Consider the following 24,288-nt stretch of genomic DNA (forward strand, 5'->3'; position numbering starts at 1 on the left):
GAACGACCCAAAACGTGGGGGAAAATGAGGTGAGATGGGCGAGATTTGGGGAAATGCGACGAGAAAAGTGCAGGAAGTGAGGAAGAATGGGTGGAATGAGGAGAAAATGAGGTGAAATGTGGGGAATTTGGGGAAAAATAATGGGAAAATGTGTTAAAAGTGGGGGAAAAAAATGGGCAGGATGTGGTGAAAATGACCCAAAATGAAGCCGAAATTTGGAAAAAAATGGGCAAAATATGGTGAAAATTACCCGGAATGTGCAAAATTGGGGGGAAAACAAGCCACAAAATATCCCCAAATGCCTCAAAACCCCCCAAATCTCTGTGAAAATGTTGAGTTTGGGGGATCTGGGCTCATTTGGGGCAATTTTGGGGTTGGTTTTGTTCTCCTGAAGACCCCGATGGGATTTTTTGGGTTAAACCCAATCCCCAAAATGCCCCCAAATGCCCCAAAATCTCCATTGCCGCAAAGAAACGCCGAGTTCCGCTCTCCCACCCACCAAAAAATTGGGTGAAATTCTGCCAATTTGGGGCAATTGGAGATGAATTGCCAGCTCCCATCCGGCTCCAACTCCCCCCTTCACCCCCCCCCCCCCAAAAAAAAAGTGTTAAATAAGGTGAAATTGGGCCAAAAAACAGCACTTTTGGGTGCGCTCGTCCCCTCCGCCTGTACAGAAGTTGCGCTTTTTTGTAAAAAATCCCCATTTTTACACAAAAAAAAAAAACCCAAAATTGGCGTTTTTTGGTTGTTTTTTTTTTTTTCTTCTTTTTTTTTTTGCAAAGCTTGAACCGAATTTTGGCTTTTTTTTTTTTCCAACTTGTAATAAACTGTAAATAGCACTGTCCCCACTTTTGGGTCCCATTTCTGCTGCTTTTGGGTTCTGAGGCCTTGTAGGAAAGTGGTGGTTTTTGGCACGACGTCCCGGACCCCTTTTTGGGGGGTTTTTGGCCCCCAAAATCCAACATTGTCCCATGGGAAGGGAGATGGGATTTTTGGGGTAGAACTGGGGGGGTTTTAGGGTTTGGGGGAATTGGTGAAGTTTGGGTTTTTTGAGGGTGGGATTTGGGGTTTGGGGGGGGGGGGTTGGGGATCCGGGGGAATTTTTGGGGTGGAATTGGGGGATATTTGGGGGAATCTTTGGGATTTTGAGGTGGAATTGGGGGTTTTGGGAGAGAAGAGGGGTTGGTTTTGGCCCCCATAGCACCCTATAGAGTCCCATAGTACACCACAGCTTCCTATAGCCCATACTGGATCCCTATTGCATCCTATAGAGCCCCACAGCCCTCACAGCAACCTACAGAGGCCACAGTGCCCTATAGTGCCCTATAGCCCATATAGGATCCCAATAGCCCCCATAGCATCCTATAGAGCCCCACAGCACCCTATAGAGCCCTATAGAGCTCTGTAGCCCCCACAGCCCACCCTGTAGCCCCTATAGAGCCCCACAGCCCCTATAGAGCCCTATAGAGCCCCACAGCCCCTATAGAGCCCCGCAGCCCCTATAGAGCCCCGCAGCCCCTATAGAGCCCCACAGCTCCTATCCGCCCCATCATGCCCCGCGCTCTTCCTCCTCTCTTTCCCGCGCCCCATGCAAACGAAGGGGGCGTGGCCTATGTCACTATTTGCCCCGCCGGGGATGGAAGGGGTGTGGCTGCTCACCTGGCTGCGCACCTGCGTGAGGTCATCGGGCGGCGCCTCGTCGCGCAGCAGTGACGTCATCTGGGCCATGGCGGCGGGGCCGGTGCTGGCGCTGCTGCTTCTGCTGCCCGCGGGCGGCGGGGGGGTGCCGGGCGGGCCCGGGAGTGACGGTACGGGCGGGGGCGGAGCTGGGAGGCGGGACGGAGCGGGGATTTGGGGAAGGGGGGGGGGGGTTTCTTTGGGGGGGAATTACTTTTGAGGGGGAGAAGGGACAGAAGGGAGGGCGGGGCCTAACGGGAAGCGGAAGTGGGGAGGGGCCGCGAGGCCACGCCTCCCTCGGGGTCCTCCCATTTCGACCGCCTTTAGGCCTCGCCCACCGTGCCCCCCGCCCTTTTAGGCTCCTCCCCCCTTTTGGGTCCCACCCTTTTAAGGCCCCTCCCCCTTTTACCCTCATCTTTTATGGCCCCCCCCCCGGAAGCCCCTCTCCTGTTGTCTCCACCCTTTCATGCCTCTCCCCCTCCCCTCCCCTCCCCCCCCATCTTAAGCCCATCCCTTTTTTCTCCCCTCCCCTTTTTATCCCCATCTTTTAGGGCCCTCCCCTTTTGTCCCACCCTTTTCGGCCCCTCCCCCTTTAGCCCAACCCTTTTTGTCTTCCCTCCAACCTTTGAGTGTCCCCCCACCCCTTGGGGACAAATGGGGACAAATAGGGACAGACAGGGACAACAGTAGGAATGAATGGGGACACTGTGGGAACGAATGGGGACACATGGTGACACCCCTACAGCCCCCAGCAAAGCACCACCGCCGGACGTCACCGCGCCGTGGGACTCTGCCTACCAAGGTACCGCCAGCACGGGGGATTGGGTTGGGGTGACACCACCGGGTGACACTGGGTGACAGTGCCAGGAGTGGAGGGCGACACCACAGGGTGACACCATCACGTGTCAGTGCTGGGTGACAGCACTGGGGTGACAATGCTGGGTGACCACCGGGTGACACAAAAGGGTGACACCACCAGGTGATAGAGGGTAACAACTGGGTGACACCAGTGGGTGACACTGCGGGGTGACAACTTGGTGACACTGCTGGGTAGCAACTGGGTGACATTGCTGGGTGACAACTGGGTGACATTTCTTGGTGACGCTGCTGGGTGGCAACTGGGTGACATTGCTGGGTGACAACTGGCTGATACTGCTGGGTGACACGGCTGGGTGACAACTGGGTGACATTTCTTGGTGATATTGGTGGGTGACAACTGGGTGGCACTGCTGGGTGGCAAATGGGTGACACTGCTGGGTGGCAAATGGGTGCCATTGCTGGGTGACAACTGGGTGGCATGGCTGGGTGACACCGTTGGGTGACATTGGTGGGTGACAACTGGGTGGCATTTCTTGGTGACATTTGTTGGTGACACCACTGGGTGGAATTGCTGGGTGACAACCGGCTGACAAGGGCTGGGTGACAAAACTGGGTGCCACCACCAGGTGGTGATGAGAGACAACCAGGTGACGATTCCGGGTGACGTTGTTGTGCCCCTTCCCCCGTCGTCCCCCCCCCCCCCCGTACCCACAGATCACTGCGTTGCCCCCCCCCTGACCGGGCCGTGCCGCGCCGCCTTCCAGCGCTGGTTCCACAGCCCCGAACATCGCGACTGCCGGCCCTTCATCTACGGCGGCTGCCGGGGGAACCGCAACAACTACCGGAACAGGGAGGAGTGTCTGCAGCGCTGCCGGAGCGGTACTGGGGGGGGGCAGCGTGGGGACGGGGGACGGGTGGCAGGGGGGGACAGTGGGGGGGTGACATGGGGGCAACATGGGGAAATAAGGGGGGACACCGTGGAGGCTGGGGGGGGGGACAGTGGGGAGGACAACATGGGGGGAATGCTGGGGGGGACAACGTGGGGACAGTGGAGGGGTGATGTGGGGACAGCGTGGGGGGGAACATGGGGATATTAGGGGGACAGCGTGGGGACAGTGGGGGGGTGATGTGGGGATATTAGGGGGGACACGGTGGGGGCTGGGGGGGGGACAGTGGGGGGAACACTGGGGAGGACAACATGGGGATAGTGGAGGGGTGACATGGGGACAGCGTGGGGGGGAGCATGGGGACATTAGGGGGGGCAGCGTGGGGACAGTGGGGGGGCAACATGGGGATATTAGGGGGGACACGGTGGGGGCTGGGGGGGGGACAGTGGGGGGAACACTGGGGAGGACAACATGGGGACAGTGTGGGGAATGCTGGGGGGGACAACATGGGGATAGTGGAGGGGTGACATGGGGACAGTGTGGGGGGGAGCATGGGGATATTAGGGGGGGCAGCGTGGGGACAGTGGGGGGATGGCAGGGGGGCAGTGGGGAGACACCATGGGGGCTGGGGGGGGACAGTGGGGAGGACAATATGGGGACAGTGGGGGGAATGCTGGGGGGGACAGCATGGGGACAGTGCAGGGGTGACATGGGGGACAGCGTGGGGGGCGACATGGGGATAGTAGGGGGGACAGCATGGGGACAGTGGGGGGGATGACATGGGGATATTAGGGGGGACACGGTGGGGGCTGGGGGGGGGACAGTGGGGAGGACAACATGGGGATATTAGGGGGATGGTGGGGGGGAACACTAGGGGGGACAACGTGGGGACAGTGGAGGGGTGACATGGGGACAGCGTGGGGGGGAACATGGGGATATTAGGGGGGGCAGCGTGGGGACAGTGGGGGGGCGACATGGGGATATTAGGGGGGACACTGTGGAGGACAATATGGGGACAGTGGGGGGACGGTGGGGGGAGCACTGGGGGGGACAACATGGGGATAGTGGAGGGGTGACATGGGGACAGCGTGGGGGGGAGCATGGGGACATTAGGGGGGACACGGTGGGGGCTGGGGGGGGGACAGTGGGGAGGACAACATGGGGACAGTGGAGGAGCACCATGAGGGTACTGGGGGGACACCATGGGGACAGTGAGTGGGCATTGGGACTGCATGGGGACACTGGGGGGGACATGTGATGTGGGGTGATGTGGGGACGCCATGGGGACATTGGGGGGACACTGGGGGGACATCAGAGGGACAATGGGGAGAATGTGGTGAGGGATACAATGGGGACAGCTGGTGGGGGGGACACTTATGAGGGGATTTTGGGGGGACAGTGAGGGGATGGGAATGGGGTCGTGGGGGGTGGGGGGGGCATAGGGACACTGTGGGGTCACTGTGGGATAACAGGGGGACATTGTGGGGATGGCATGGGGACAATGGGGGGGTTGGGAACAGGGCTGGGGACATTGTGGGAACAGTAAGGAAGGGATGGGGCTGAGGGACAGTGGGAGCTGGGGGGATGGGGGGGGAACATTGAGGGGAACAATTGGGGGCGTTGGGACAGAACTGGGGACATTGTGGGGACAATGAGGAGGGGATGGGGGGCACTGAGGGAGGACATTGAGGGGAGGGAAAGTTGGGGGGGGAGACGACAGCAATGGGGACGGCACAGTGACCCCCTTCTCCCCCTCTCCCTCCAGGTGACAGCAGCAGCTGGCACCCCACAGGTGAGCATCCCCCTGACCCCCCCCCAGGTGACACTGTGTGTCCCCCCCCCCAATTAACGCTGTCACCTCCCATCCCCAGCCCTGCTGCTGGCGCTGCTGCTGGTGGTGACGCTGGCGCTGGCTGTCCTGGTTGTCACCCGCTGTGGCATCACCCAATTCTGGGGCCGCCGGAGCCACAGCATCGACAAAGAGACGCTGATGGGCAGCACTGACGCCTGAACCCCAAAACGCCGTTTCTTACCCCAAAAAAATGGGCTCTGCTGCCCCAAATGGGGCTTTGCTATCCCCCAAAAATGACTCCCCACTTCTTCCTGCCCCAAAAATGCTGCTTTTGTCCCCAAATCATGACATTTTCTCCCCCAAAATGCCACTTTTCTCCCCCAAATGCGACTCCTCTCCCCTGAAATGCCACTTTTCTCCCCCAAATCATGACATTTTCTCCCCTAAAATCCCACTTTCCTCCCCAAAATATACTTTTCTCCCCACAAAATAGGCTTTTCTATTCCCCAAAAAGGACTCTTTTACCCCAAAACTCAGCTTCTCCGCTCCAAACGGCCCAAAAGTGGCCATTTTGACCCCAAAATTGTGCATTTCTATCTCATTTTTCCCCCCATGAACCATTTTTTCCCTCAAAATCTGAATTTTCTTCCCGCAAACTGAGCTCCTTTATCCCAAATTGGGTATTTCAATACCAAAACAGCTCTTTTTTCCCCTAAAAATAGAGCTTTTCTCCCCAAAAATGGATATTTTCCCCACCCAACAGAGCTTTTCTAACCCAAAATGAGTCATTTTCCCCCCAAAATGGGACGTTTCCCCCCCAAAATTCAGCCTTTCTGTCCTAAAATTGACCACTTCTATCCCAAAATGAGGCATTTTAACCCAAAATACAACTTTTCTCCCCCAAAATTGAACGTTTTTTCCCCCAAAAGAGTTCTTTTTCCCCCCCAAAAAGGGGCTTTTTTCCCTCAAAATGGGGCTCTCCCCCAAAATCGAGCTTTTCTACCCCCAAACTGACCGTTTCTACCCCACAATTGAGCTTTTCTCCCCCCCCCCCCCCCCCCCCCCCCGGGCTCTTTTCTGATTGCCCCCCCGGGGGGGGGCAGCTGATGCCATTCGCGATGTTTTTTGCACCCGTTGGGGCTTTTTAATGAGATGTAATTAATTAATGGGTTTGTAGGGGGCTTTTTTTTGTACACTTGAAAGGGATTTTTGGAATAAAGGGAAATGTGAACCCACCCCCCCCCCCCTCTCTTCATCCCCCCCCCTCCTTCCTGTGCCCCATTGGTTGGGGGGGGGGGGGTCACTGAGCCCCATGGACCCCACAGAGGCCCCCACCAGCACCTCATTGTCACCCTAAGGACCCCATTGTCCCTTTTCCCCCCCCCCCAGATCCCATTGTCACCCCCAGGACCCCACTGTACATCCCCCCCCCCCCCCCCCAACCTCATTGTCACCTCAAAGTCCCCATAAAGACCCCACTGTGTCCCCCCCCCCCCCCCTTGGGCCCCACAGTCACCCTCAGGATCCCAGTGTCCCATCCCCCCTCTAGCAACTCGCTGTCACCTTCAGGACCCCCTTTTATCCCCCCCCCCCCCCCCCCCCCCAGCGCCCCACTGTCACACTGAGGACCCCACTGTCTCCCCCAGCACCTCATTGTCACCTCCAGGACCCCAACGTCCCTCCCCCCACTCCATCTCTTCTCATTCCCCAGTGACCCCCCCCCGCCCCCCAGTGCCCCCCCAGTGCACCCCAGAGCCCCCCACTGCCCCCCAGTGCCCCCCAGTGTCCCTCAGAGACCCCCAGTGCCCCTTAAAATCACCTCAGAGCCCCCCCCCCCAGTCCCCATCAGTGCACCCCAATGCCTCCCAGACGCCCTAAGCGCCCCCCCACTTCCCTCAGAGCCCCCCCCCAGCACCCATCAGAGCCTCTCAGAGCCCCCTGAGTGCCCCCCAGTGCCCATCAGAGACCCTCAGAGCCCCCCAGAGGCCCTCAGTGCCCCCCACTTTCCCCCAGACCCCCCCTGTACCCATCAGCGCCCCTCAGAAGCCTGCAGTGCCCCCCCAAGTGCCATTCAGCGCCCCTCAGAACCCCTCAATGCCCTTCAGTGAGCCTCAGAGCCCCCCGGTGCCCATCAGAGTCCCTCAGAACCCCCCCAGGACCCCTCAGAGCCCCCCCAGCGTGCTTCAGAGACCCCCAGTGCCCCTCAGAGCCCCCGAGTGCCCTTCAGTGTCCCCCCAGAGACTCCTAATGGCCATCAGAGTCCCTCCGAGCCCCCCCCCCCCCGGTGCTTCCCAATGGGTTCTGAGGGGCACTGGAGTGCACTGCTGGGCTCAGTGGGGTGCTGGGGGTTCTGAGGGTCCCCCAAGGGGGGCACTGGGGGGGGGGGAGTGGTGTATGAAGATTGATTTCTTTGTAGTGGGCTGATGGTGGGAGGCGGCGTTGCTGGGTGATATTGGGGCACGACTTAGGGGTGACATTGGGGTGACACCGGGGTGATGGTGGGGGGGGTATCGCTGGGGGGGGGGGGGGGGGGGGGGGGGTGACATCGTTGGGCTGACGGTGGGGAGCTGATGTGGTTGGGGTGCCGTTAGGGTGACGTTGGGGTTGGTGGAGGGGTGACCCAGGTGACAGGTTGACATTTGGGGTGATGGTGGGGGTGCGACTGGGGGGGGGGGGGTGACAGCAGGGAGGGAGGTGGGGGAAGGGGGCGATGCTGAGGGCGACTCTGGGGAGTGATTTTGCTGATGGTGGGGCATTGCTAAGGGGGGACAGTGGGGTGATGTTGGGGGAACAGGGGGGGGGGTGACTTCAAGGAGTGATGCTGGGAGGTGATATTGGGCTGAGGGTGGGGATGACATGGGTGACACGGGGGGGGGGGGTCGCGCCGAGGTGTCACTGTAGGTGACATCAGGGTTGTGGAACAGACCCCCATCTGCTCCAGCCGTGCTCTCAGCAGCCCTTGGACCCCGCTGCTCCCTTGGGCCGCACGGTGCCACCCCCGCAGCTCTCTCTGCCAGGGTACAAATCCCATCCATCAAAGCTGCTCTTTAGGAGCAAAACCGAAGACTCAAATCCACATCTGCACCTCTGCTGGTTTTGTTTGTTTTTTAAATGATGCTCTCTGTATTTTGCCTGCAGCCCCCGCAGCCTCCAGCTGCAGCACCGTTGGCCCGCAGCGGGGCCCATCTTCATCCTCGCTTGGCCTCCAGCTGCTGTGCATCCTCCCTGCATCCCCTGCCGTGGCCGAACAGCAGCACTGCAGCCGGCAGGGACCTCGCAAGGGGGTTTATGGAGGAAGTGACCCCAAAGGACGTGGCTGGGGTGGAAGTTCATTACTGTCACCTCAGACCTGGAAAAGGGGAACGAAGAAGAGCCAAGTGCTGAGCCTGGACGGCGGCCCCCCTCTCTTGCTCAGACCCTACCTGGGTGGCAGAGGCACGGGGCAGCTGCTGCTCCAGCCCAGGAAGGCTCAGGCTGGGGGCCCTCATTGGCTCCAATGTGCGGCCGCTGCAGAGGTGAAGCCCTTCAGGCGCTGCCCTTATCGCCCCCCAAAGCCCCCCAGCAGCCCCGCTCTCACCTCTCGCCCCCTGGCCTCCGTCGCCACCCCCCGAGCTGCCAGCACCAAACCCAGCCCAGGGCCCAGCAGAGCTATGGGGAGGGCGCAGGCAAGGGCCAAGGGAGCCGGGGGCCGGCGGTAGGGGGCAGCTGGGCCCCCCCCCACCTCCTCCTCGCAACGGGGTCCCATGTAACCGGGGGGACAGGCACAGACGTGACCGGAGAAGTGGGTGTAGCAAGTAGCACCGTGCAGGCAGGGCCCCGAGGCACAAGCATCAGCGCGCTGGCGGCAGTCGTCTCCAGCGTAGCCCAGGGTGCAGGAGCAGCTGAAGCTGTTGGTGCCGTCCACGCAGGTGCCGCCGTTGGCACAGGGGTTGGGGCTGCAGTCGTCCACGTTGTTTTCGCATCGTGCCCCCGAGAAACCGGGTTGGCATTTGCAGATGACGCTGTGACCCAGATCCAGGCAGTGCCCACCTGAAGGCGGAGACGGGGGTCAGCGCCGGCCGGGGGGAGGCGCAGCGAGGCAGGAAAGGAGCCGCGGGTCGCTCACCGTGCAGGCAGAGGCGGTTGGCGCAGCGGTCGGCACGGCGCTCGCAGTTGGAGCCGTGGAAGCCGGGGGGGCAGCGGCAGCTGTAGCCAGCCCCGGAGTTGGGGGCAGGCGCACAGGCGCCTCCATTGAAGCACGGCCCCAGGGCACAGGGTGACGGCGATGCCTCCGGCAGCGGATCCGGCACGGGGATTTTCTCCGCCGTTTCAGGGGCTTTGGGTGACGGGGGCCATATTGGGCCGGGGGGGTCGCAGCGCAGCCCCGCAAGCGTCGCTCCTGTAGGCCTGCAAATGGGGGCACGGGACTCATCCTGAAGGAAGCCCCGGGTGGTGGTGGCAAGAGCATGGGGGTCATTTTGGAGGTGTCACTTACCGTGCTGTTAGCGCTGGAAAGGGTGCAGCCCCGGCCATCAGCCCCCACAGCCCTCTGCACGGGGACAGGGATCAGAAGGCGGTGGGGACAGAACGGAGCCGGATGGGGAGAGGGTGGGCACTCACGGTGGGCGCAGCACAGAGGCCGGCAGCGACGGCGTGGGGGGACGCGGCAGGCGGCAGAGTAAGGGAGGCAGCGACGGATGCAGGGGGAGCAGGGGGGGAGGCAGCGGGGGCCACGGGCGGGAAGGCGGCAACGCAGGCGAGTGCTGAAGCGCAGCCCCCCCCCGGCACCCCCCTGCCACGGACCCCCCGGCACCAAGCGCTGCTGTGCCACCGCACGTCCCAGCAACCGGCTCTGGGGACCTGGGCAGACATCAGTGAGAGCAGCAGGACCCCCTCCTTTTATCCCTGACAGCCCCCTTCTGTGCCCACGGGCTCCCCTTCGCCCTCCACCCCCCTGACCTCCATCTGCCCCTCTTGCACAGCTGCCCCCCCAGCCCCGAACATCGAATCTCCTTCAGATTACATGAACTCCCCCTCGCCAGCCCCTCACCAGGCACCCAGGGCTTCTTCCCCCCCTCAACTCTGCTTTGCAGTAGCTGCTCCCCTTCATTCATCCCCACCTCCCACCCGCCTCCTTTCATCTCCCCTAATGACCAAACGATTCTCTTCCCACTCCCTGCTCCCACAGGACTCTCTGGTCCCTAAGGATGCCCCCCTTCGAGCCCCCATTAATTCCCTACTCACCTCCGGGGCCCTTGGCCTCCTCCAGCCGCCAGGACTCGATGATGAGGGAGACAGTGCCCTGGTGGCAGTGGGGAGCAAAGACGTGGGGGGAGATGGGGGGGAAGGGAGGCACAGGAAGGGCATTTGTAAGATCCTGGAGAAGCCCAAGCCTTGGCTCCATCAGGGTGGGCTGGGGGAAATCCTCACCGGCCAAGGGAAGGCGAAGGGCAAGCGAAGAATGCGTGGAGCCCCTGGGGTTGGAGGGGGGCCGGGGGGGCTCTGAGCGGCCCCCAGACTGCAGCCAATCCCCATGGAGGGGCGCAAACAGAGACGGAAAACGAGGCGACAAGAAGGGGGGCCCCTGCACGGCCCCCCCCACGCCGACAGCACCCGCAGCTCCAGCACCCCAGCCAGCTGCACCTGCAGGTGGGCATCAGGATCCCCAATCCCCCCCTTCTCCTTCCAGTTCCCCACAGCACCCCAAAGCCCCTGCTTGCACGCCAGCACCCTACGGAAGGACGCCCTTGGGATTCCTCCCACCGCCATCCCTCATCCATCCCCCAAACTCCTCCAAACTGACCCCTACCAAAGACCCCTCAGCACCCCCTGCTCCGAGGGTAATTCAGAACATCCCACAAAGGCGCCGCTGCCCCCCTCCCCTCCTCCCCTTCTTTTCAGAGCTTCAAGGACAAAGATGCCCAGCCAAGCACCCAAAGCAAAGCAAAGGGAATCCCCCTGAGCCAAAAATCCCTGCCAAAGGGCATCCTGAGCCCCTGCAGGGTGCGCTCACCACGGAAGGGCACAGCAGGGCAAGGATGGCAGCCAGGAGCAGCAGAGCCATGGCCCGGTGCTGGGGTACAGTGGGGTGGGGGGCTCCCACGTGGTCCCAGAGCTCAGCAGGGTCTGAACCCGCTGCCACCCCTGGAACCCCCTGATAAGGACCAGGCCCCATCCTGTTATAAACCACACCTCCGACCCCACCTACAGCACACCCCCATAGGGGGGAAAAGGGGGGGAGGCAGCCCCCCCCCTGTGCTTCTTCCATCCTCCCACAGGCCCCAGGACAGCGGGAGAGGTGACAACACTCCCTGCCCCCCATGACAAAAGCAGCAGCAGAATCCCCACGGCTCCACGTAACCCTTTATTCACCCTCGCGGAGCCAAACCTCCCAAAATAACAAAACAAAAAAAAGAAATGTAGCTCAGACACAGCGCCAGGACCACCAGTAAAGTCCAAGCATGCAGTAAACGCGATGACAACGTCCTGGTGACACGATGACAACATCTTGGGCCATCACTGCTGCTTGGATCGTGCCCAGAGACGGCCAGCCAGGGCGCCCAGGAAGAGCCCCGTCGGCTTCTTGCCCTGCGCCATCTCAGCCAAACGCTGCTGCTCCTCCTGCATCCCAACCAGAGCACAAAACACCCGTCGCCATTCAGATGTTGCTGCACCTTGGCGCCTTCCTCACTCTCCCACGTCTTCTCCCAGCCTCCTCACCTCCTCCAGCTGCGACCGGCGGCGTTTAAAAGCCGCCAGCGGATCGTCCTCCAGCGCGTAGTTCTCCAGCACGCTCCTCACGTCTTCAACACCACTGAGGGCAATGGCTGAGGGAAGCGGGGTGGGAACACATCAGGGCTGGGCAGGGAGAGGTGCTGGGCAGGATGTGGGGGTGTTTTTTTTTTTTCTCCTCACTTTTAAGGAAAGCAGTGAGGTCGTAGAGGGCGCGATCATCGGAGCTGCCGTCCCAGCGGCGCAGCGCCAGGCCGTTGTAGGGCTGCAGGCAGAAGGCTTCCTTGCGGCAGTCCACCACCACCACCTTGGCAGGATCTCTGTTGAGGCAGGAGATGTCCTGGGGGTGGATAGGGGACAGAGAAGGGCTGCCATAGGGCCGGGGGGGCGGGGGGGGGGGGGCACCGACGTGTCCCTCATCCCTCTCCCCGTCCCCACCTTGACGTGGTGCCCATCCATGTAACGGGTGGCGTCGCGGAAGAGGCGGTAGGAGATGAAGCCGTGCGGGTCGATGCTGTCGATGAGGGGGAAGGCAGTCTGGGGATAGAAAGACGAGTAGGGGGGGGGTCGAGTCGAGCCCACCTTTGGGCTGCAGCCCCTTCCCCACGGCTGCACACACCATGCCCGTTTCGGAGGTGAAGATGACGATCTCGTAGAGCGGCGCGAGCTGCTGCAGGAGGCTGTCGATGCCCGGACGCTTCTTGAAACGCCAGCCAGTGATGAGCTGGAGCAGAGGAAGGAGGCAGAAGGGGGCAAGAGATGAGGCTGTCAGCAGGGGAATGGAGGCAGGAACAACGGGCTGCCACTCACCGACCATTCAGGGTGCAGCAAGACGTCGGTGAGCTCGATGACCAGAGTGTAGGGAGGCTGGTAGTAGGGCTCACGCAGAGGGTCTGGCAGCAGCTTGGCACTGGTGGGCTCGATGATCATCTTGATTGAGAAAGAGCAAGAGACAGGCCACCAATGCTGGGACAAAGGCCCTTCAAATAGGGATGAGAATCCCCCCCCCCAATAAGATCCACAGTAAAACCCCAAAACCAGGCCACGACGTCGCCAGGATGAGGGCAAAGATCCCCCCGAAGAGCACGGGGGTCTTAAAGTGCTGCTGCTGCTGACATCAGCAAGGCTTCCAACAAGAACGGCCCCAAAAGGAGATAAAAACCCAAAGCCCCACGCACCTGCCTGTAGTCCTTGAAGTACTTATATGTCCTGCGGAGCTGCTGGATGCCCACAGGGTCTGTGGAACCAAGCATGGGTGAATGCATGGGGTCTCAAGGAGGGTGAAAATCCCAATCTCTTTCTTCCTACCATCCCCATAGAAATAAAAAGAAACAACACGTAGGACAAAAAGCCCCGCTGGGGCAACCAGCTGGTGCTAACAACATCACAAAAGGCCGCTGCCATGTGTCAAAGCAGCCCAGGGGACACAACTTGTCCCCCATCCCCTGCAAGGGCCGCTGCCGCCTCCCCCCCCCTGCTCCGTTTGTTACTCACCACCATCAAACTCATCGGGGACCTGCAGGGAAAGGAAAACAAATGCAAGAAAAACCACGACCAAAAGGGTGGGAAGAGGGAACCCCAGGCAGGGTGATTTACAGCTAGGTGAGGTGGTTTTCCTGTGCTAGCAGCGCTTCCTTCCGCCCGTGGATGCCCCTCGTTGATTTTCTCACCATCCTGCCGATTGCTTTGTCACCCCCTGGCTATTTTCCCCCTGCCCTTTTGATGTCCCAACAGCCCCGGATGAAGGGGAACAATTCACAGCTCCCCCCCAGGCCGCACATCAAACCCTGATGGCTCTTCTCAGACGGCCCCATAAAGGGGCTTTGGATGGGGGGAGGGGGAAGGGGGGGGAATAAAAGCCACCACGAAATGGGAAGCCTCCCCCGGTTGGTTTTGAGGGCAGTGCAGAGCCGTGATGGATTTAGGAGTCAAATGTTTCTGCATTAGAACTAAATCCTATTTTTTTTTATTTCATGGTCTCCGCTGGCACAGATCTTGTCGGGAGTCTTTTTTACTTTACTTAGGAGAGGTTCTGATAGTTTGCATCGCTTATCTTCTAGAGAACCTTCCTCGGGAATGCGTGCTCAGCATACAGGTGTATATAGGCATATTTTGCCGTGCATATTGCAGGAATACCCTGCACGATATGCACCAGAGAGCAAATCGTGGCATGCCCAAGGAAGAGCCTGAAGAGACATCGGGAAGGCCTGGCATCCCCCCCTCCATCCCCCGGTGTTCTTTGTTTAACGAAGGGTTTGAAGAAAAATCACCATATGAATACAAGGAGAGCACTGAGACATCTCGGAAACAAGGGGGTGGCAGCTGAATGCAAGACAGCAATGAACAAATGGAAACCTTGGAGAAGATTGTGAACCTGGAGCACCCAGCCAATGGGGAAACGGGGGAGGGGGGCAGGTAAAAAGGGGTACAAAGAATCACAGAATGGCCAGGGGTGGAAGGGACCTCAAGGGTCACGAAGCCCCGATCCCCTGCCACACGCAGGGCCACCAACATCCACATTTAACACCACACCAGGCAGCCCAGGCCCCCAACCTGGCCTCCAACACCTCCAGGGATGGACGGGGCATCACAGCCTCTCTGGGCAGCTGTTCAGCCCCTCACCGCTCTCACAGCACAGACATCCAACCTCCATCTGCCCTCCCTTGACTCCAAACCATTTCCCCTCGTCCTGCTGTTACCAACCCTTGCACAGAGCTGACTCCCCTCCTGTCTGCAGGCTCTCTTTAGGCACTGCAGGCTGCAATGAACCCCGCAGCCTTCTTTCCTCCATGCTGAACGAGCCCAGCTCCCTCAGCCTGCCTTCGTAAGGGAAAAGCTGTCATTGTGCCTTAGCGCTGCTCCTGACATTGCAATCGCGAATAAAATCCGCTTTTTATCAGAAATACCGTCCTGACAACAATTATTTGGCCATTCCCAACACGGATCACCGGTGCGGGGACACGCAGCTCACCTTGGCTCCGTGTTCATCCACGGCGTTGCTGCCTGGGAAGGAGGGGAGAACGTGAGGCGGGGTTTGGGGTTGGGTGGGGGGCGGGGATCGGACTGCAGCACCGCGGGGGTCCTTACCGAAGATGTAGATGATGGTGATGCCGGTACCGGCACCCAGCAGCCCCGCCAGCCGCAGGGCCAGCCGCCGAACGGCTGCCAAACGCTGCTTCCTCCGCTGCTCCTCCTCCTCATTACCGGGGTTCGGCCGCCCCGGGGTTCCCTCCAGGCCCTGCGTAAGGATGACCGTGAGGCCCGGAGGCTCCGCTGCGAGCACCGAGCCCTCAGGACCGGCCCTTCCCACGCCTCCTACCGCCTGCTGCTGCCGTAGCCGTTCCTGCAGCACCGCTTCCGTACCGGAAGTGCCCGCACCGCTGCTGCTCACGGCGCGACTCAGCGCGGCGAGGGCCCGGTGGGCCGCGAGGGCGATGCGGGCCCCACGCGCCGCCGCCGTCGCCGCCATTTTCCCGCAGCGCTCGTCTCTAGGGCTGGGAAAGCCACGCTTCCCGGCGTGCCCAGCGGTCGCTGCTGATGACTGGCTGAAAGCGCCGCGCTTCCCGGCGTGCAGCGCGCGGACCGCTGATAGGCTGCAGCGCCGCGCCGTCTCCAATAGCGACGCTTCCCGGCATGCCCAGCGGTCGGCGCTGATTGGCTGGAAGCCCCGCGTTTCCCCGACGAGCTGCGCACCGCGCTATCATCCCTGTCGCCACGCTTCCCGACAACCCCCGCGGCCGGGTCTGATTGGCTGAAAGCTCCGCGCCGTCTCCCGCTGCCACGCTTCCCGGCATGCCGCGCGCTCGGCGCAGACTGGCTAGCAGTGCCTACAATGCCCATCACCCCCCGCGCCCTCCCGGAAGCACGCCGTGTAAGTCGCGCCGCCGCCGCCTCTTCCCCGGAGGAGACGCGGACGGCTGTGGGGGGCCGTGAGAGCGCAAAGCAGCGGCGGAGGAAGAGACGCTGGAAGGGTGGAGGCCCGGACAGGAAAGTCTCGCCTCGGAGCGCCGCGTTCAAGGGAATGCGGGTCGAGGGGTCACAAGCGTTTATTGGATACGGCCATCTCGCTTTAAACGGGCGGCCGGGGAGAAAAACGAAGGGGACCCAGGCAGCGCTCAGGCCTCCAGCAGCTTGCCCAGGAAGCGCAGGTTGAGGATCTTGAGCTGCTCGTCCAGGTCCATGCGCACAATCCCGTCCTCACCGTCGATGCTGAGCAGGATGCCGGTAGCCTCGCGGTCCTCGCCCAGGATCACCTTCACCTGTGGGGACAGCAGGAGCCCAATGGGGCTGAGGGGTATCTGGTAGGTAGCCCAGGAAGGGCCACGGGGATCCACGAGCCCTCCCCTATGCTGTGCGGTGGGATCCAGGGAGAGTGAAGGGGACTGAAAGGGGTGGGAGAGCCAAGGGGGTCCCCGGGCAAGGCAGGAGGGGGAGGCGGAGCCCAAGAGGGGCAGGGGCGGCATGGGGAGCGGTGATGAGCGTACCTTGTTGCTCTTGGTGGGGGTGACGGGCTCCAGGTGCTCACTGGAGATGCTCACCACTTTCTCGCTGTCCTTCAGGTACACAGAGCACATTCCACCCTGCGGGGGGGGAAGGGGAGAACAGAGAATCGGTGTTAAGGTTTGTTACAGTCCTGTCACTGCCCCACACGTGGTACCACCGTGGGCTCACCGTGACGCTGCGGATCACCCCGGTCTGTCCCACTGCCTGGCTGTCCAGATAGGTGTCCCGGACCTTCACTTGGATGTCAGTGGTCACCCAGTCGCTGGAGCTCTGCTCGATGCCTGAACCAGGGGTGTGGGGGTTGTAGCCCCCTGGAGATGGTGCCCCAGGTGTCATGGGGCTGTAGCCCACTGGACTGGGGCTAGGGCTTGCCTGAGGGAGAGAGAAGGCAGCATAAGCAGCAGTGGGAGGCTATGGGAGGCAAGGGAGTGGAAATGGGGGTACCTGGTAGGCCATCGGTGATGGCGTTGGGTGGTAGCTGGCTGGTGAATGGGTGTTCTGATAGCCCACAGGGCTGGGGGCCACTTGGTGGTAGCTCTGGGGGCTGGGGCTGGGCTGGTAGGAGCCTTGTGGCGATGGCACAGCGTAGGGTGAGAACTGGTCAGTGTTGTACCTGCCAGGGTGAGAGGGAGTCATGGGGATGCTGTGTTGCATGTAGACCTCAGGGAACATTATGTCAACCCAGAGCCACGGTTTGGGATCCTCTGGGGCTGCAGTCTCCCCTCAGGGTCCCAACTGTGGTTCCACAGAGCTGTGGTTCCCCTCCCAGGGTTCCAGGGCCAGTGCAGAGTGGAAGGAATGCTCACATGGCTGGCGTGCCAGGGGTCTGGGGGTTGTACGGCTGGGTGACCTGCGGTGATGAAGGGTCAGGATAACCAGGGGTCTGTGGGTTGGGGGTGCCACCGTAGCCTTGTGGTGAGGGCGTGGGCTCGTCATCAAAGCCATATTCAAAGTCCTCATCGGCTCTGTGGAAGGAAGACAAACCTCATCACCACCGCCAGCTCAGTTCAGTGACTGGGCCCCTGCAGTGAGGACAATCCAGAATCGCTGGAGCCACGGCAGCGATCAGAGATCCCAAAAGTGACTGTTGTGATGATGTTGGGGACATCACAGTAACTGCAGACCCTGCGGTGGGTCTGTCCTGGTCAGCAGCCCCTCCTCCCCCCCCTGCACTCACCTGGAAGGTGTGTTGGGGTTGTTGGGGTCCCAGGCGCCGCTCTGAGCAGGCGTGCGGCTGCCATCGTGAAGCGGAGTCTGTGAGCCGTAGTGTGGCGTGCGGCTGCCTGCAACAGCCCCACAATGGCTGCATCAGAACCCTCTGCCTCCCCACCGAGTCCTGTCCCCTCCACCTCAGCCCCGTCCCCTCCTCATCCTCAAAGCCTCCTTCACACACCCCTTTCCATCCAAAAGATCACCCCAGAACCCACTTAAACTCCATCCCCTCTCTGTCGACCCCCAGCGCCACTCACCATCATGGAGGGGCGTCTGGGAGCCGTACATGGGAGTGCGGGAGCCAGAGCCGTACATGGGGGTCTGGGACCCATACATGGGGGTCCGTCCGTAGGTCGACGTCATCCCACCTGGGCGCCTTGAACCCCTGCAGCATCGAGGATGTGAAGAAGCCCCTAAGAGGCCGTCCTGCAGAGGGAGCAGCACAGCTCCCCATCGTCATACTCACACGGTGGTCAGGCGCTGGCGGTCCACCGAGATGGTCTGGCAGGTAGAATGCAGCTCCACCCGGGCCGTCGACTCCGTTGCATCCTTCACCACCCCGATGTAGCCTATGAGTCCCAACGGTCATTTGACGAGGGAACCAGGGCAACCCACAGCTTCTTGCCATCCGAAAACCACTCACCTTTGTAAGGTCCCTGGGAGATGCGCACCGTCTGCCCAATCAGGTCGTTGTCCCGCCGCCCGCGCCCACGGCTCATGCCACCTCCACCAAAGCCACCACGCTGGCCTGAAGGACAAGGAAGCGAGGGCTCAGGCTGAGCAGGAAGTCCTTGGGGACGCTCTCTTGGCCCTGGAGGCACCCCTGCAACGCTTACCGGCCCCACTGGGATGCATTGGGCTGCTGATACGAGGGCTCATGGGAGCAAAGCTGCCTACAGTGAAATTGGTGACGTCCCGTGGCTGAGGAAGGGAAAGAAAACGGTGCTGGAGAGCAGCAGCAACAAAGGCACAGGGTCACGGCCCCCTCCAGCAGCCATCACTGACCCCCGGTGCGCCCCCACCTTGGAACCACCAGCCAGGACAAGGTGTCGGGTCTTGCAGACAAACATGCCACCATTCTCCACCAGCTTCTTGCAGTGCAGGAAGGCGAAGCCCCGGAAGAGGTGCCTGATCTCTCCCTCACGACCCTGTGACAGTGGCAGGGGTGAGCCTCAGGGGGGTGGCAGGACCTCCCCCAGCAACAGGACTCAGAAGGCTGTCAGGAAAAACCCAGTGTTCCCTACGTGCCAAGAAAAACCAACCCAGAAAAGCACCAACAAATCCAGAGCATCTATGGCAGACCAGGACCAGGCCAAGGTGACCAAAAAGTCTCACCCCAGTCACCCCCAACCCCACGGTTCCTACCGAGTGGGGCCCATCTATGACTTTGACGATGTCCTTGACGTGGATGTTGTTCTGTTCTGAGTCGAGGGCGACAGCGAAGCGGTTGTCCTTCTTCCTGGTGACAGCCTGGTGCCGCACCGTCACCACCTTTCCGTACATGTTCAACACCTGAAACAAACAGGAATGGCAAAAGCTGGAGGGGTGCTGCCCAAAACAGCCCTCCAAGGCAGCATGGACTGCCTAGATCCAAAACAGTAGGTGGGGAGGCGTTTCTGGCACAGGGCTGCACATGGAAACTGCTTTCTAGTCTTCAAGACACCCGAAAACACACACAGGAAAAAACAGCAAAGCTCCTTCCAGCATCACGGGCAACTGGAGCTCACCTGGAAGGTCTCACGCTCCAGTCGTACAATAACACCCACTGTCTGGGGGTCCAGCTGCACCAGTTCACCCCACTCATGCTGTCCCCCCACATCCACACCCGACGCCGTCTCCGAGCAGAGCTGCAGGTCCCGTGGCAGAACCTTGAGCTGGTGGTGGGGCAGGAAGAATGAATGAAACGCAGCTGCCACGGCCAATTTCCCCCCTTTCTCCCCTTCCCACCAGCATCACGCTGAGCCAAACTGTGGCCTTCCACCCCTCCACTCACCTCGTGCATGGTGAGGTCTGAGAAGAGGATGACGAAGTTCTCCTCCACCCTAACAATGAGGCCCGTGTCACCCTCAAAGCGCCCTGCGATCACCTTCACGTGGTCACCCATCTTGAAATATTTCCGCAGCTCCTGAGCTGGGAATTCCAGCATGTCCTAAAAGAAAAGCAGAACTCTGCAGGCGCCGGGGAAGAGGCACGCAGCGTCCTGGTGAGGCTGCGGCAGCCACACGAAGCTGCTCCCTGGGTGCTTTGCTACCTTCAAGTCCTCGTGTTTGGGCATGATAGTGATCTTGTTGCCATCGACGCTCAGGATCTTGCCCTGCAGGTTGATCAGTTCACCCTCACACACCTCCACGTTGTCACCGGGCTGGAAATTATGCTCACGCTCCTTCCCTAGGGGTGACAACAGAGAGAGTCAGGGGACAACAACGCACAGGAAACAGCAGCGTGCGTGAAGAGGCACCCGCATACCTGTGCTCTCTGTCACCACCTCCAGGTCAATGCCTTCAGGCTGGTCTTCAAACTTCTCCAGCTCTGACAAGGTGGGCTTCACACCCTCTGTTATCTGTCAGGAACAGAGCTGGTGGTGGCCACGACATCCCACTCCTCTCCAGAACTCACCTACTTCCCTAAGCCATGCCAATGCCAAACGGCCCGTGCACCACGGCTGCGGCCGTCGCTACCAGAGAACAGGGAGTTTCTGGCTTCCCACCACCCTCTTTCCCCCCAGTAACTCAGCGTTCGGGTCTTGACACGAGAAGGAAAGCAGTTTTGGGGGGAAAGGAGACGGGCTTAGGTTGGATCTGAACAGAGTCCCACGCTCACCACTGCTGACATGGCGAAGCTCTTGAAGAGAAAGCCCTTGCGGCTGTAACGGTTGCCTTCAAAGATGAGAAAGTCTCCATCAGAAGCCACGTCACCTCCCAGAGACCTGAACCAAGACAGAGGCAAAACCAAATCACCCCCTCGTGGAGGACAGCTCACCAGAGGGTGTTTTTCTTCCAAGCATGGTTGTTGTGTTGGTTTTCTTTCAGTCTGATGTTCTCTGATGCCACCACCTACCTGATCTTCTCGGCATCAAAAAGCCTCTGAGGGGGTCGCTTGAACTTTTTCCTCTTGGCAAACCAGTCCTTCTGCAGATTGGGAGGCAACACGATAAGCAAACGAGCCCCAGCACAGCAGCACCACGCAAGAGCGCCCCACTTACCAGACTCATTCGGGCTTTGATACGGTCAAAGTCAATTCGGGGGATCATCTTTAAGGAAATCTGGTTCTGGCTGGGCTCCACGTAATCCACCTGCCCACAGGGACAGGGTGGCAATGAGCCGGTTGTCCTCAGCTCCCCACCGTGGGGCTCCTGTGCCTTCCTGCCTCACCTGGGCGATGTCGTCCTTGTAGATTCCCCTCTTCAGACGCACCCAGGACTTCGGTTTCAGGTTGGTTACCTCCTTCACCACTTTCAGCACGTCCGTCATCTCCTTGATGGGCACCATCTGCTGGTTCCAGTAACCCATCCGCAGATTCCCTACCCCCTCAATCGCCTGCTTCACGTGCGTCTGCTTGTAGGCCTCCACGTAGATGTATCCTTTGACGTGCTCAGGGGCCACCACCGACTTGATCTGCAAGGGCTGGAGGAACCAGGGGGCGCATGAGGGCCGGAGGGGTGCAGGTGGTGCAGCAGCAGGTGGTGCAGCTCCCCCAGCCGCCACGTGGCTCCCCGTGGCCTCACCGTGTCAGTGAACTGGTATGCAATGAACTTCCTCATCAGAGCGATGGCTGTAGCACGCTCCTCTCCGATCTGTGGTGGAAACAGGTTGCTTTAGGGTTGAGAAGATGCCTCCCAAACGCCGATTCCGACTCCAAAGATCCCTAGGGCTTACCTTGCATTTCACCGTCCAGAGATTGGGATCCCTGCACAGGACCAGAGAAAAGCATTTACAGGGTGGCCTGAGCTGGCTAAACCTGCCAGAGCCCACCTGGCTGGGCAGCTCAGCGTAACACAGACCTGAATATCTCATTTTTTCCCTCAAAAATCCATGTGTTTTCTACCCCAAGACACTCACTTGACTCCGGGCAGCAGCTGCTGCTGTGTGATGTCATCTGAGAGCTCATCAGAGCCGCCATAAACACTGGTAAAATAAAATTGGACAATAAAATGAAACAGTACAATCCTTGACAGGCAGTAAGGCAGGGTGGCAAAGCCACGTCTCCCAACTCACGTCTCTCCCACTGAGGACTTGGCGTATTTCTTCATATAGTACTCGCCCAGCTCTTCTTCACGTTGGTCCCTGTAGGTGGAGAAGGTGGAACCGGGCATCAGCACAACTCCCACAGCCTCTCAGGGGGCAAAGGGGCGGCGCACAGACAGAGCTGGCATCACCTCCAGAGATTCTGCAGCCGCCGAGCACCAGAGCGGTCCTCATCCAACACCACGTTGTCAATGTTGGAAGCTGCAAGGAAGAGGAGGGTCGAATGCGGCTCACAGCAGCACAGGGACGTGGCTGGGCTTAGCTGGCCCCAGGGGGTGGCAGCGGTTGCCCCCCCAGGGGGGCTCAGACTGACTCAAGCTTACCTTCAATCTCTTCTGCTCGGGAACAAGGAGGTGGCGGTGGAGGGCAGACAGTATGGAGCAAATAATAGCGGCAAAACCACCCATGGGTGAGGGGGAACAAAGGGGAAGGAACAAAATTAAGACGGCAGCACAGGAGGGGAAAGGAAAACACAAGAAACGTTTAAATAAAATTAAAAAATAATAATAAAAAAAAAAAGGGGTAAAAAATAAAACCAGGCAGGTGTGAATGAAATGCGCTAAGCAGACAGACAAAGGGTGGACAGAAAGACAGACAGTTGGGATGAGGGAGGTGAGGGGTCAGGGGCCACACAGTCCCATTCCCACCCCTGAGTGTGGGGCTTGGGGAGAAAAACACGCTCAGAGGTAGGGAAAGAGCAACAGCAGCCAACCCAGTGTTTTAACCCAGAAGAGCTGCACCAAAACCAATCCAGCAGCACAGCACTGCAACCCAGAATGGTGCACCTCTCCCAGAGGAGCCGTACCACCACAGAGCTCTGCTTCCATCCTCTTCTGGCCTTAAGGCCAGAGAGCAGGGACCAAAGCCCGAGGCGGATCTCGAAGCCCCAGGGAGCATCCTCAAAGCTGGGGAGCCCCCAAAGCAACCTCCTCACCTTTCTCCAGGATGTCCTCAGCTCCATCTTCCCACTGATCTTCATCCTCATATTCATCGTCCACATCTGGGGGGGGATCACAGCGGTGAGAGCAAAATCCGGAGGCAGCCGAGGCCCCCCCACCATCCCTGCTCCACCCCCCAGCTCACCGGCTTCATCTAAGATAAAGCCGCCATGCCGTGGCTTCTTAGCAGGCCGGTCGTCATCTTCTTCCTCCTCCTCCTCATCGTATTCCTCCTCCTCCTCCTCCTCCACCTCTTCCTTCTCGCTGCCCGCTGCACTGGCGCGCTCCTCCTCGGCCTGCACAGCGGTGAAGGGGGGGGATGCTGAGGGCCGGGGAAGGCGGGGCACGGCGCACGCCTCACACGTTCAGCCTCACCTCAGCTTCTTCAGCCTCCTCCGCCTCGCTGCTGCGTTCGCTCTCCTCCTCTGAGAAGTTGCTGTCGTCGCTGTCCGACATGATGGGGCGGGGGGAGGGGAGGAGCCCAGAGATGCGCTAAGGGAGCGGGAATCGGACACGAGAAGACGTTGAGGGCACGGAGGGGAGATCCCAGGGCTTAAAGGGGGGCGCGTTGGCAAATAGAGAAACGGAGAGCAGCACCGGCCCGCCCCCAGCAGGCCCCGCCGCCAGGAGGACAGCACTTCCGCCTCCCTCCATCCGGTTCCGGTCAGCCAGCACTTCTCGCGAGCTTAGCCTCCGTCACGTGTTCGTAGGCGTTAGGTAAAGCGGAACACACTTAGTCACATGATTAGACAGAGGCGGTGGTGGCCTGGAAGGGCCAAAAATAGGCCTAGCGGAGGAAATCGCACTGCGAGAAGATGTCAAGGGGTGAGCACTTCCGATTTCGGTCACCCAGCACTTCTCGCGAGCTTAGCCTCCGTTACGTGTTCATAGGCGGTGTGCAGAGCGGAGGGCTCTTGGTCACGTGATTAGACGGAGGCGTGGTGGTGGCCTGGAAGGGCCAAAAAGGGCGCGGCAGAGGAACTGGCGCTGCAGGGAGCTGTCACGGGGCGGGGTTTGACGTCACAGCTCCGCTCCGCTCCTTTCCTCCTTCCCCCCCTCTCCCTCCCCCGGACAACAGAGCAACCAACACCAAAGAAAGAGTTTGTTGATTTATTTAAAACAAACAGGAAAAAAAAAAAATCGGCATTTTCCCTTCACCCCTCTCCCCCCCCCCCAATTATAAAACACATAAATATAATATAAAACCTCTGGCCACCGAAAAAAGAAAAAAAAAAGAAAAAAGAAAAAGCTATACACAGGGACAGGAACGCCCCTAAGGCACTGAGTGAGTAATAAATAAAGGCAAAATCAGGGCGGGGAGGGAGACGACAGGACCTGCCAGCCTCGTCTCCCTCTCCTCCTCCTCCTCCCCCCCACTTCCCACTTATTACCACTGGGACCGAGCACAGCGTGCCCCCCCCCCCGCCCCAGGGATGCTACATCTGACAACTCCGCCTCCTTCAGCCCAAAGTTCCTGGCGGAGGGGGGAGGAAGGAAGGAGGGTT

The 24,288-nt window shown here is 60.1% G+C and overlaps 4 protein-coding genes across 5 annotated transcripts; 1 reads left to right on the plus strand and 3 right to left on the minus strand.

Moving 5' to 3' along the window:
- The first annotated feature begins 1,519 nt into the window (after positions 1–1,519).
- Positions 1,520–6,410, plus strand: LOC125686381 (uncharacterized). Its single transcript, XM_048930287.1, has 5 exons — positions 1,520–1,808; positions 2,423–2,479; positions 3,211–3,375; positions 5,149–5,175; positions 5,255–6,410. Exons 1-5 carry the CDS (start codon positions 1,589–1,591, stop codon positions 5,392–5,394), a joined length of 609 nt encoding a protein of 202 aa, XP_048786244.1. The 5' UTR covers positions 1,520–1,588; the 3' UTR covers positions 5,395–6,410.
- Positions 6,411–8,102: 1,692 nt separating this feature from the next.
- Positions 8,103–11,407, minus strand: DLL3 (delta like canonical Notch ligand 3). The gene is given in 8 exon segments (XM_048930286.1): positions 8,103–8,682; positions 8,753–8,781; positions 8,783–9,204; positions 9,281–9,553; positions 9,646–9,701; positions 9,771–10,014; positions 10,399–10,456; positions 10,585–11,407. Coding segments are annotated over 8 exon segments (1,590 nt in total). The 5' UTR covers positions 10,924–11,407; the 3' UTR covers positions 8,103–8,513.
- A 98-nt stretch (positions 11,408–11,505) lies between these two features.
- On the minus strand, positions 11,506–15,392 carry TIMM50 (translocase of inner mitochondrial membrane 50). The gene is made up of 11 exons (XM_048930285.1): positions 15,206–15,392; positions 14,974–15,124; positions 14,858–14,889; positions 13,381–13,402; positions 13,065–13,123; positions 12,697–12,816; positions 12,506–12,610; positions 12,325–12,423; positions 12,070–12,226; positions 11,875–11,981; positions 11,506–11,775 (listed from the first exon to the last, which is right to left on the minus strand). Exons 1-11 carry the CDS (start codon positions 15,353–15,355, stop codon positions 11,671–11,673), a joined length of 1,107 nt encoding a protein of 368 aa, XP_048786242.1. The 5' UTR covers positions 15,356–15,392; the 3' UTR covers positions 11,506–11,670.
- Positions 15,393–15,916: 524 nt separating this feature from the next.
- SUPT5H (SPT5 homolog, DSIF elongation factor subunit) lies at positions 15,917–23,465 on the minus strand. 2 transcript variants are annotated; one of them, XM_048930280.1, is made up of 29 exons: positions 23,159–23,465; positions 22,929–23,079; positions 22,780–22,845; positions 22,169–22,180; positions 21,977–22,046; positions 21,816–21,884; positions 21,660–21,725; positions 21,477–21,507; positions 21,326–21,394; positions 20,973–21,224; positions 20,804–20,893; positions 20,659–20,729; positions 20,422–20,527; positions 20,068–20,161; positions 19,853–19,989; positions 19,595–19,750; positions 19,329–19,475; positions 18,967–19,113; positions 18,624–18,749; positions 18,438–18,522; positions 18,245–18,349; positions 18,068–18,170; positions 17,859–17,986; positions 17,567–17,672; positions 17,196–17,354; positions 16,834–17,002; positions 16,558–16,761; positions 16,371–16,466; positions 15,917–16,145 (listed from the first exon to the last, which is right to left on the minus strand). In XM_048930280.1, exons 1-29 carry the CDS (start codon positions 23,237–23,239, stop codon positions 16,002–16,004), a joined length of 3,240 nt encoding a protein of 1,079 aa, XP_048786237.1. In that variant the 5' UTR covers positions 23,240–23,465; the 3' UTR covers positions 15,917–16,001. The 2 variants fall into 2 exon arrangements, with proteins under 2 accessions (XP_048786237.1, XP_048786238.1); XM_048930281.1 differs by lacking the exon at positions 22,169–22,180 and having other exon boundaries at positions 23,159–23,464.
- Positions 23,466–24,288: the final 823 nt, after the last annotated feature.

Source organism: Lagopus muta, chromosome 37 (genome assembly GCF_023343835.1).
Source record: "Lagopus muta isolate bLagMut1 chromosome 37, bLagMut1 primary, whole genome shotgun sequence".
NCBI lineage: Eukaryota > Metazoa > Chordata > Aves > Galliformes > Phasianidae > Lagopus > Lagopus muta.

Bases quoted from the DNA above. Each gene is read 5' to 3' on its own strand.
- LOC125686381 (XM_048930287.1), top strand. From the start codon at position 1,589: ATGCAAACGAAGGGGGCGTGGCCTATGTCACTATTTGCCCCGCCGGGG. The intron at 1,809-2,422 runs GTACGGGCGGGG...ACACCCCTACAG, and splicing joins GGGCGGGCCCGGGAGTGACG to CCCCCAGCAAAGCACCACCG. The intron at 5,176-5,254 runs GTGAGCATCCCC...TCCCATCCCCAG, and splicing joins CAGCAGCTGGCACCCCACAG to CCCTGCTGCTGGCGCTGCTG.
- TIMM50 (XM_048930285.1), bottom strand. From the start codon at position 15,355: ATGGCGGCGACGGCGGCGGCGCGTGGGGCCCGCATCGCCCTCGCGGCC. The intron at 12,817-13,064 runs GTGCGTGGGGCT...TTCTCAATCAAG, and splicing joins ACTTCAAGGACTACAGGCAG to ATGATCATCGAGCCCACCAG. The intron at 11,982-12,069 runs GTGAGGAGAAAA...CGCTTCCCTCAG, and splicing joins CCTCACTGCTTTCCTTAAAA to CCATTGCCCTCAGTGGTGTT.
- SUPT5H (XM_048930280.1), bottom strand. From the start codon at position 23,239: ATGTCGGACAGCGACGACAGCAACTTCTCAGAGGAGGAGAGCGAACGC. The intron at 18,750-18,966 runs GTAGGAACCGTG...CCACTGTCACAG, and splicing joins TCATAGATGGGCCCCACTCG to GGTCGTGAGGGAGAGATCAG. The intron at 18,171-18,244 runs GTGAGTGGTTTT...TGGGACTCATAG, and splicing joins CTCCCAGGGACCTTACAAAG to GCTACATCGGGGTGGTGAAG.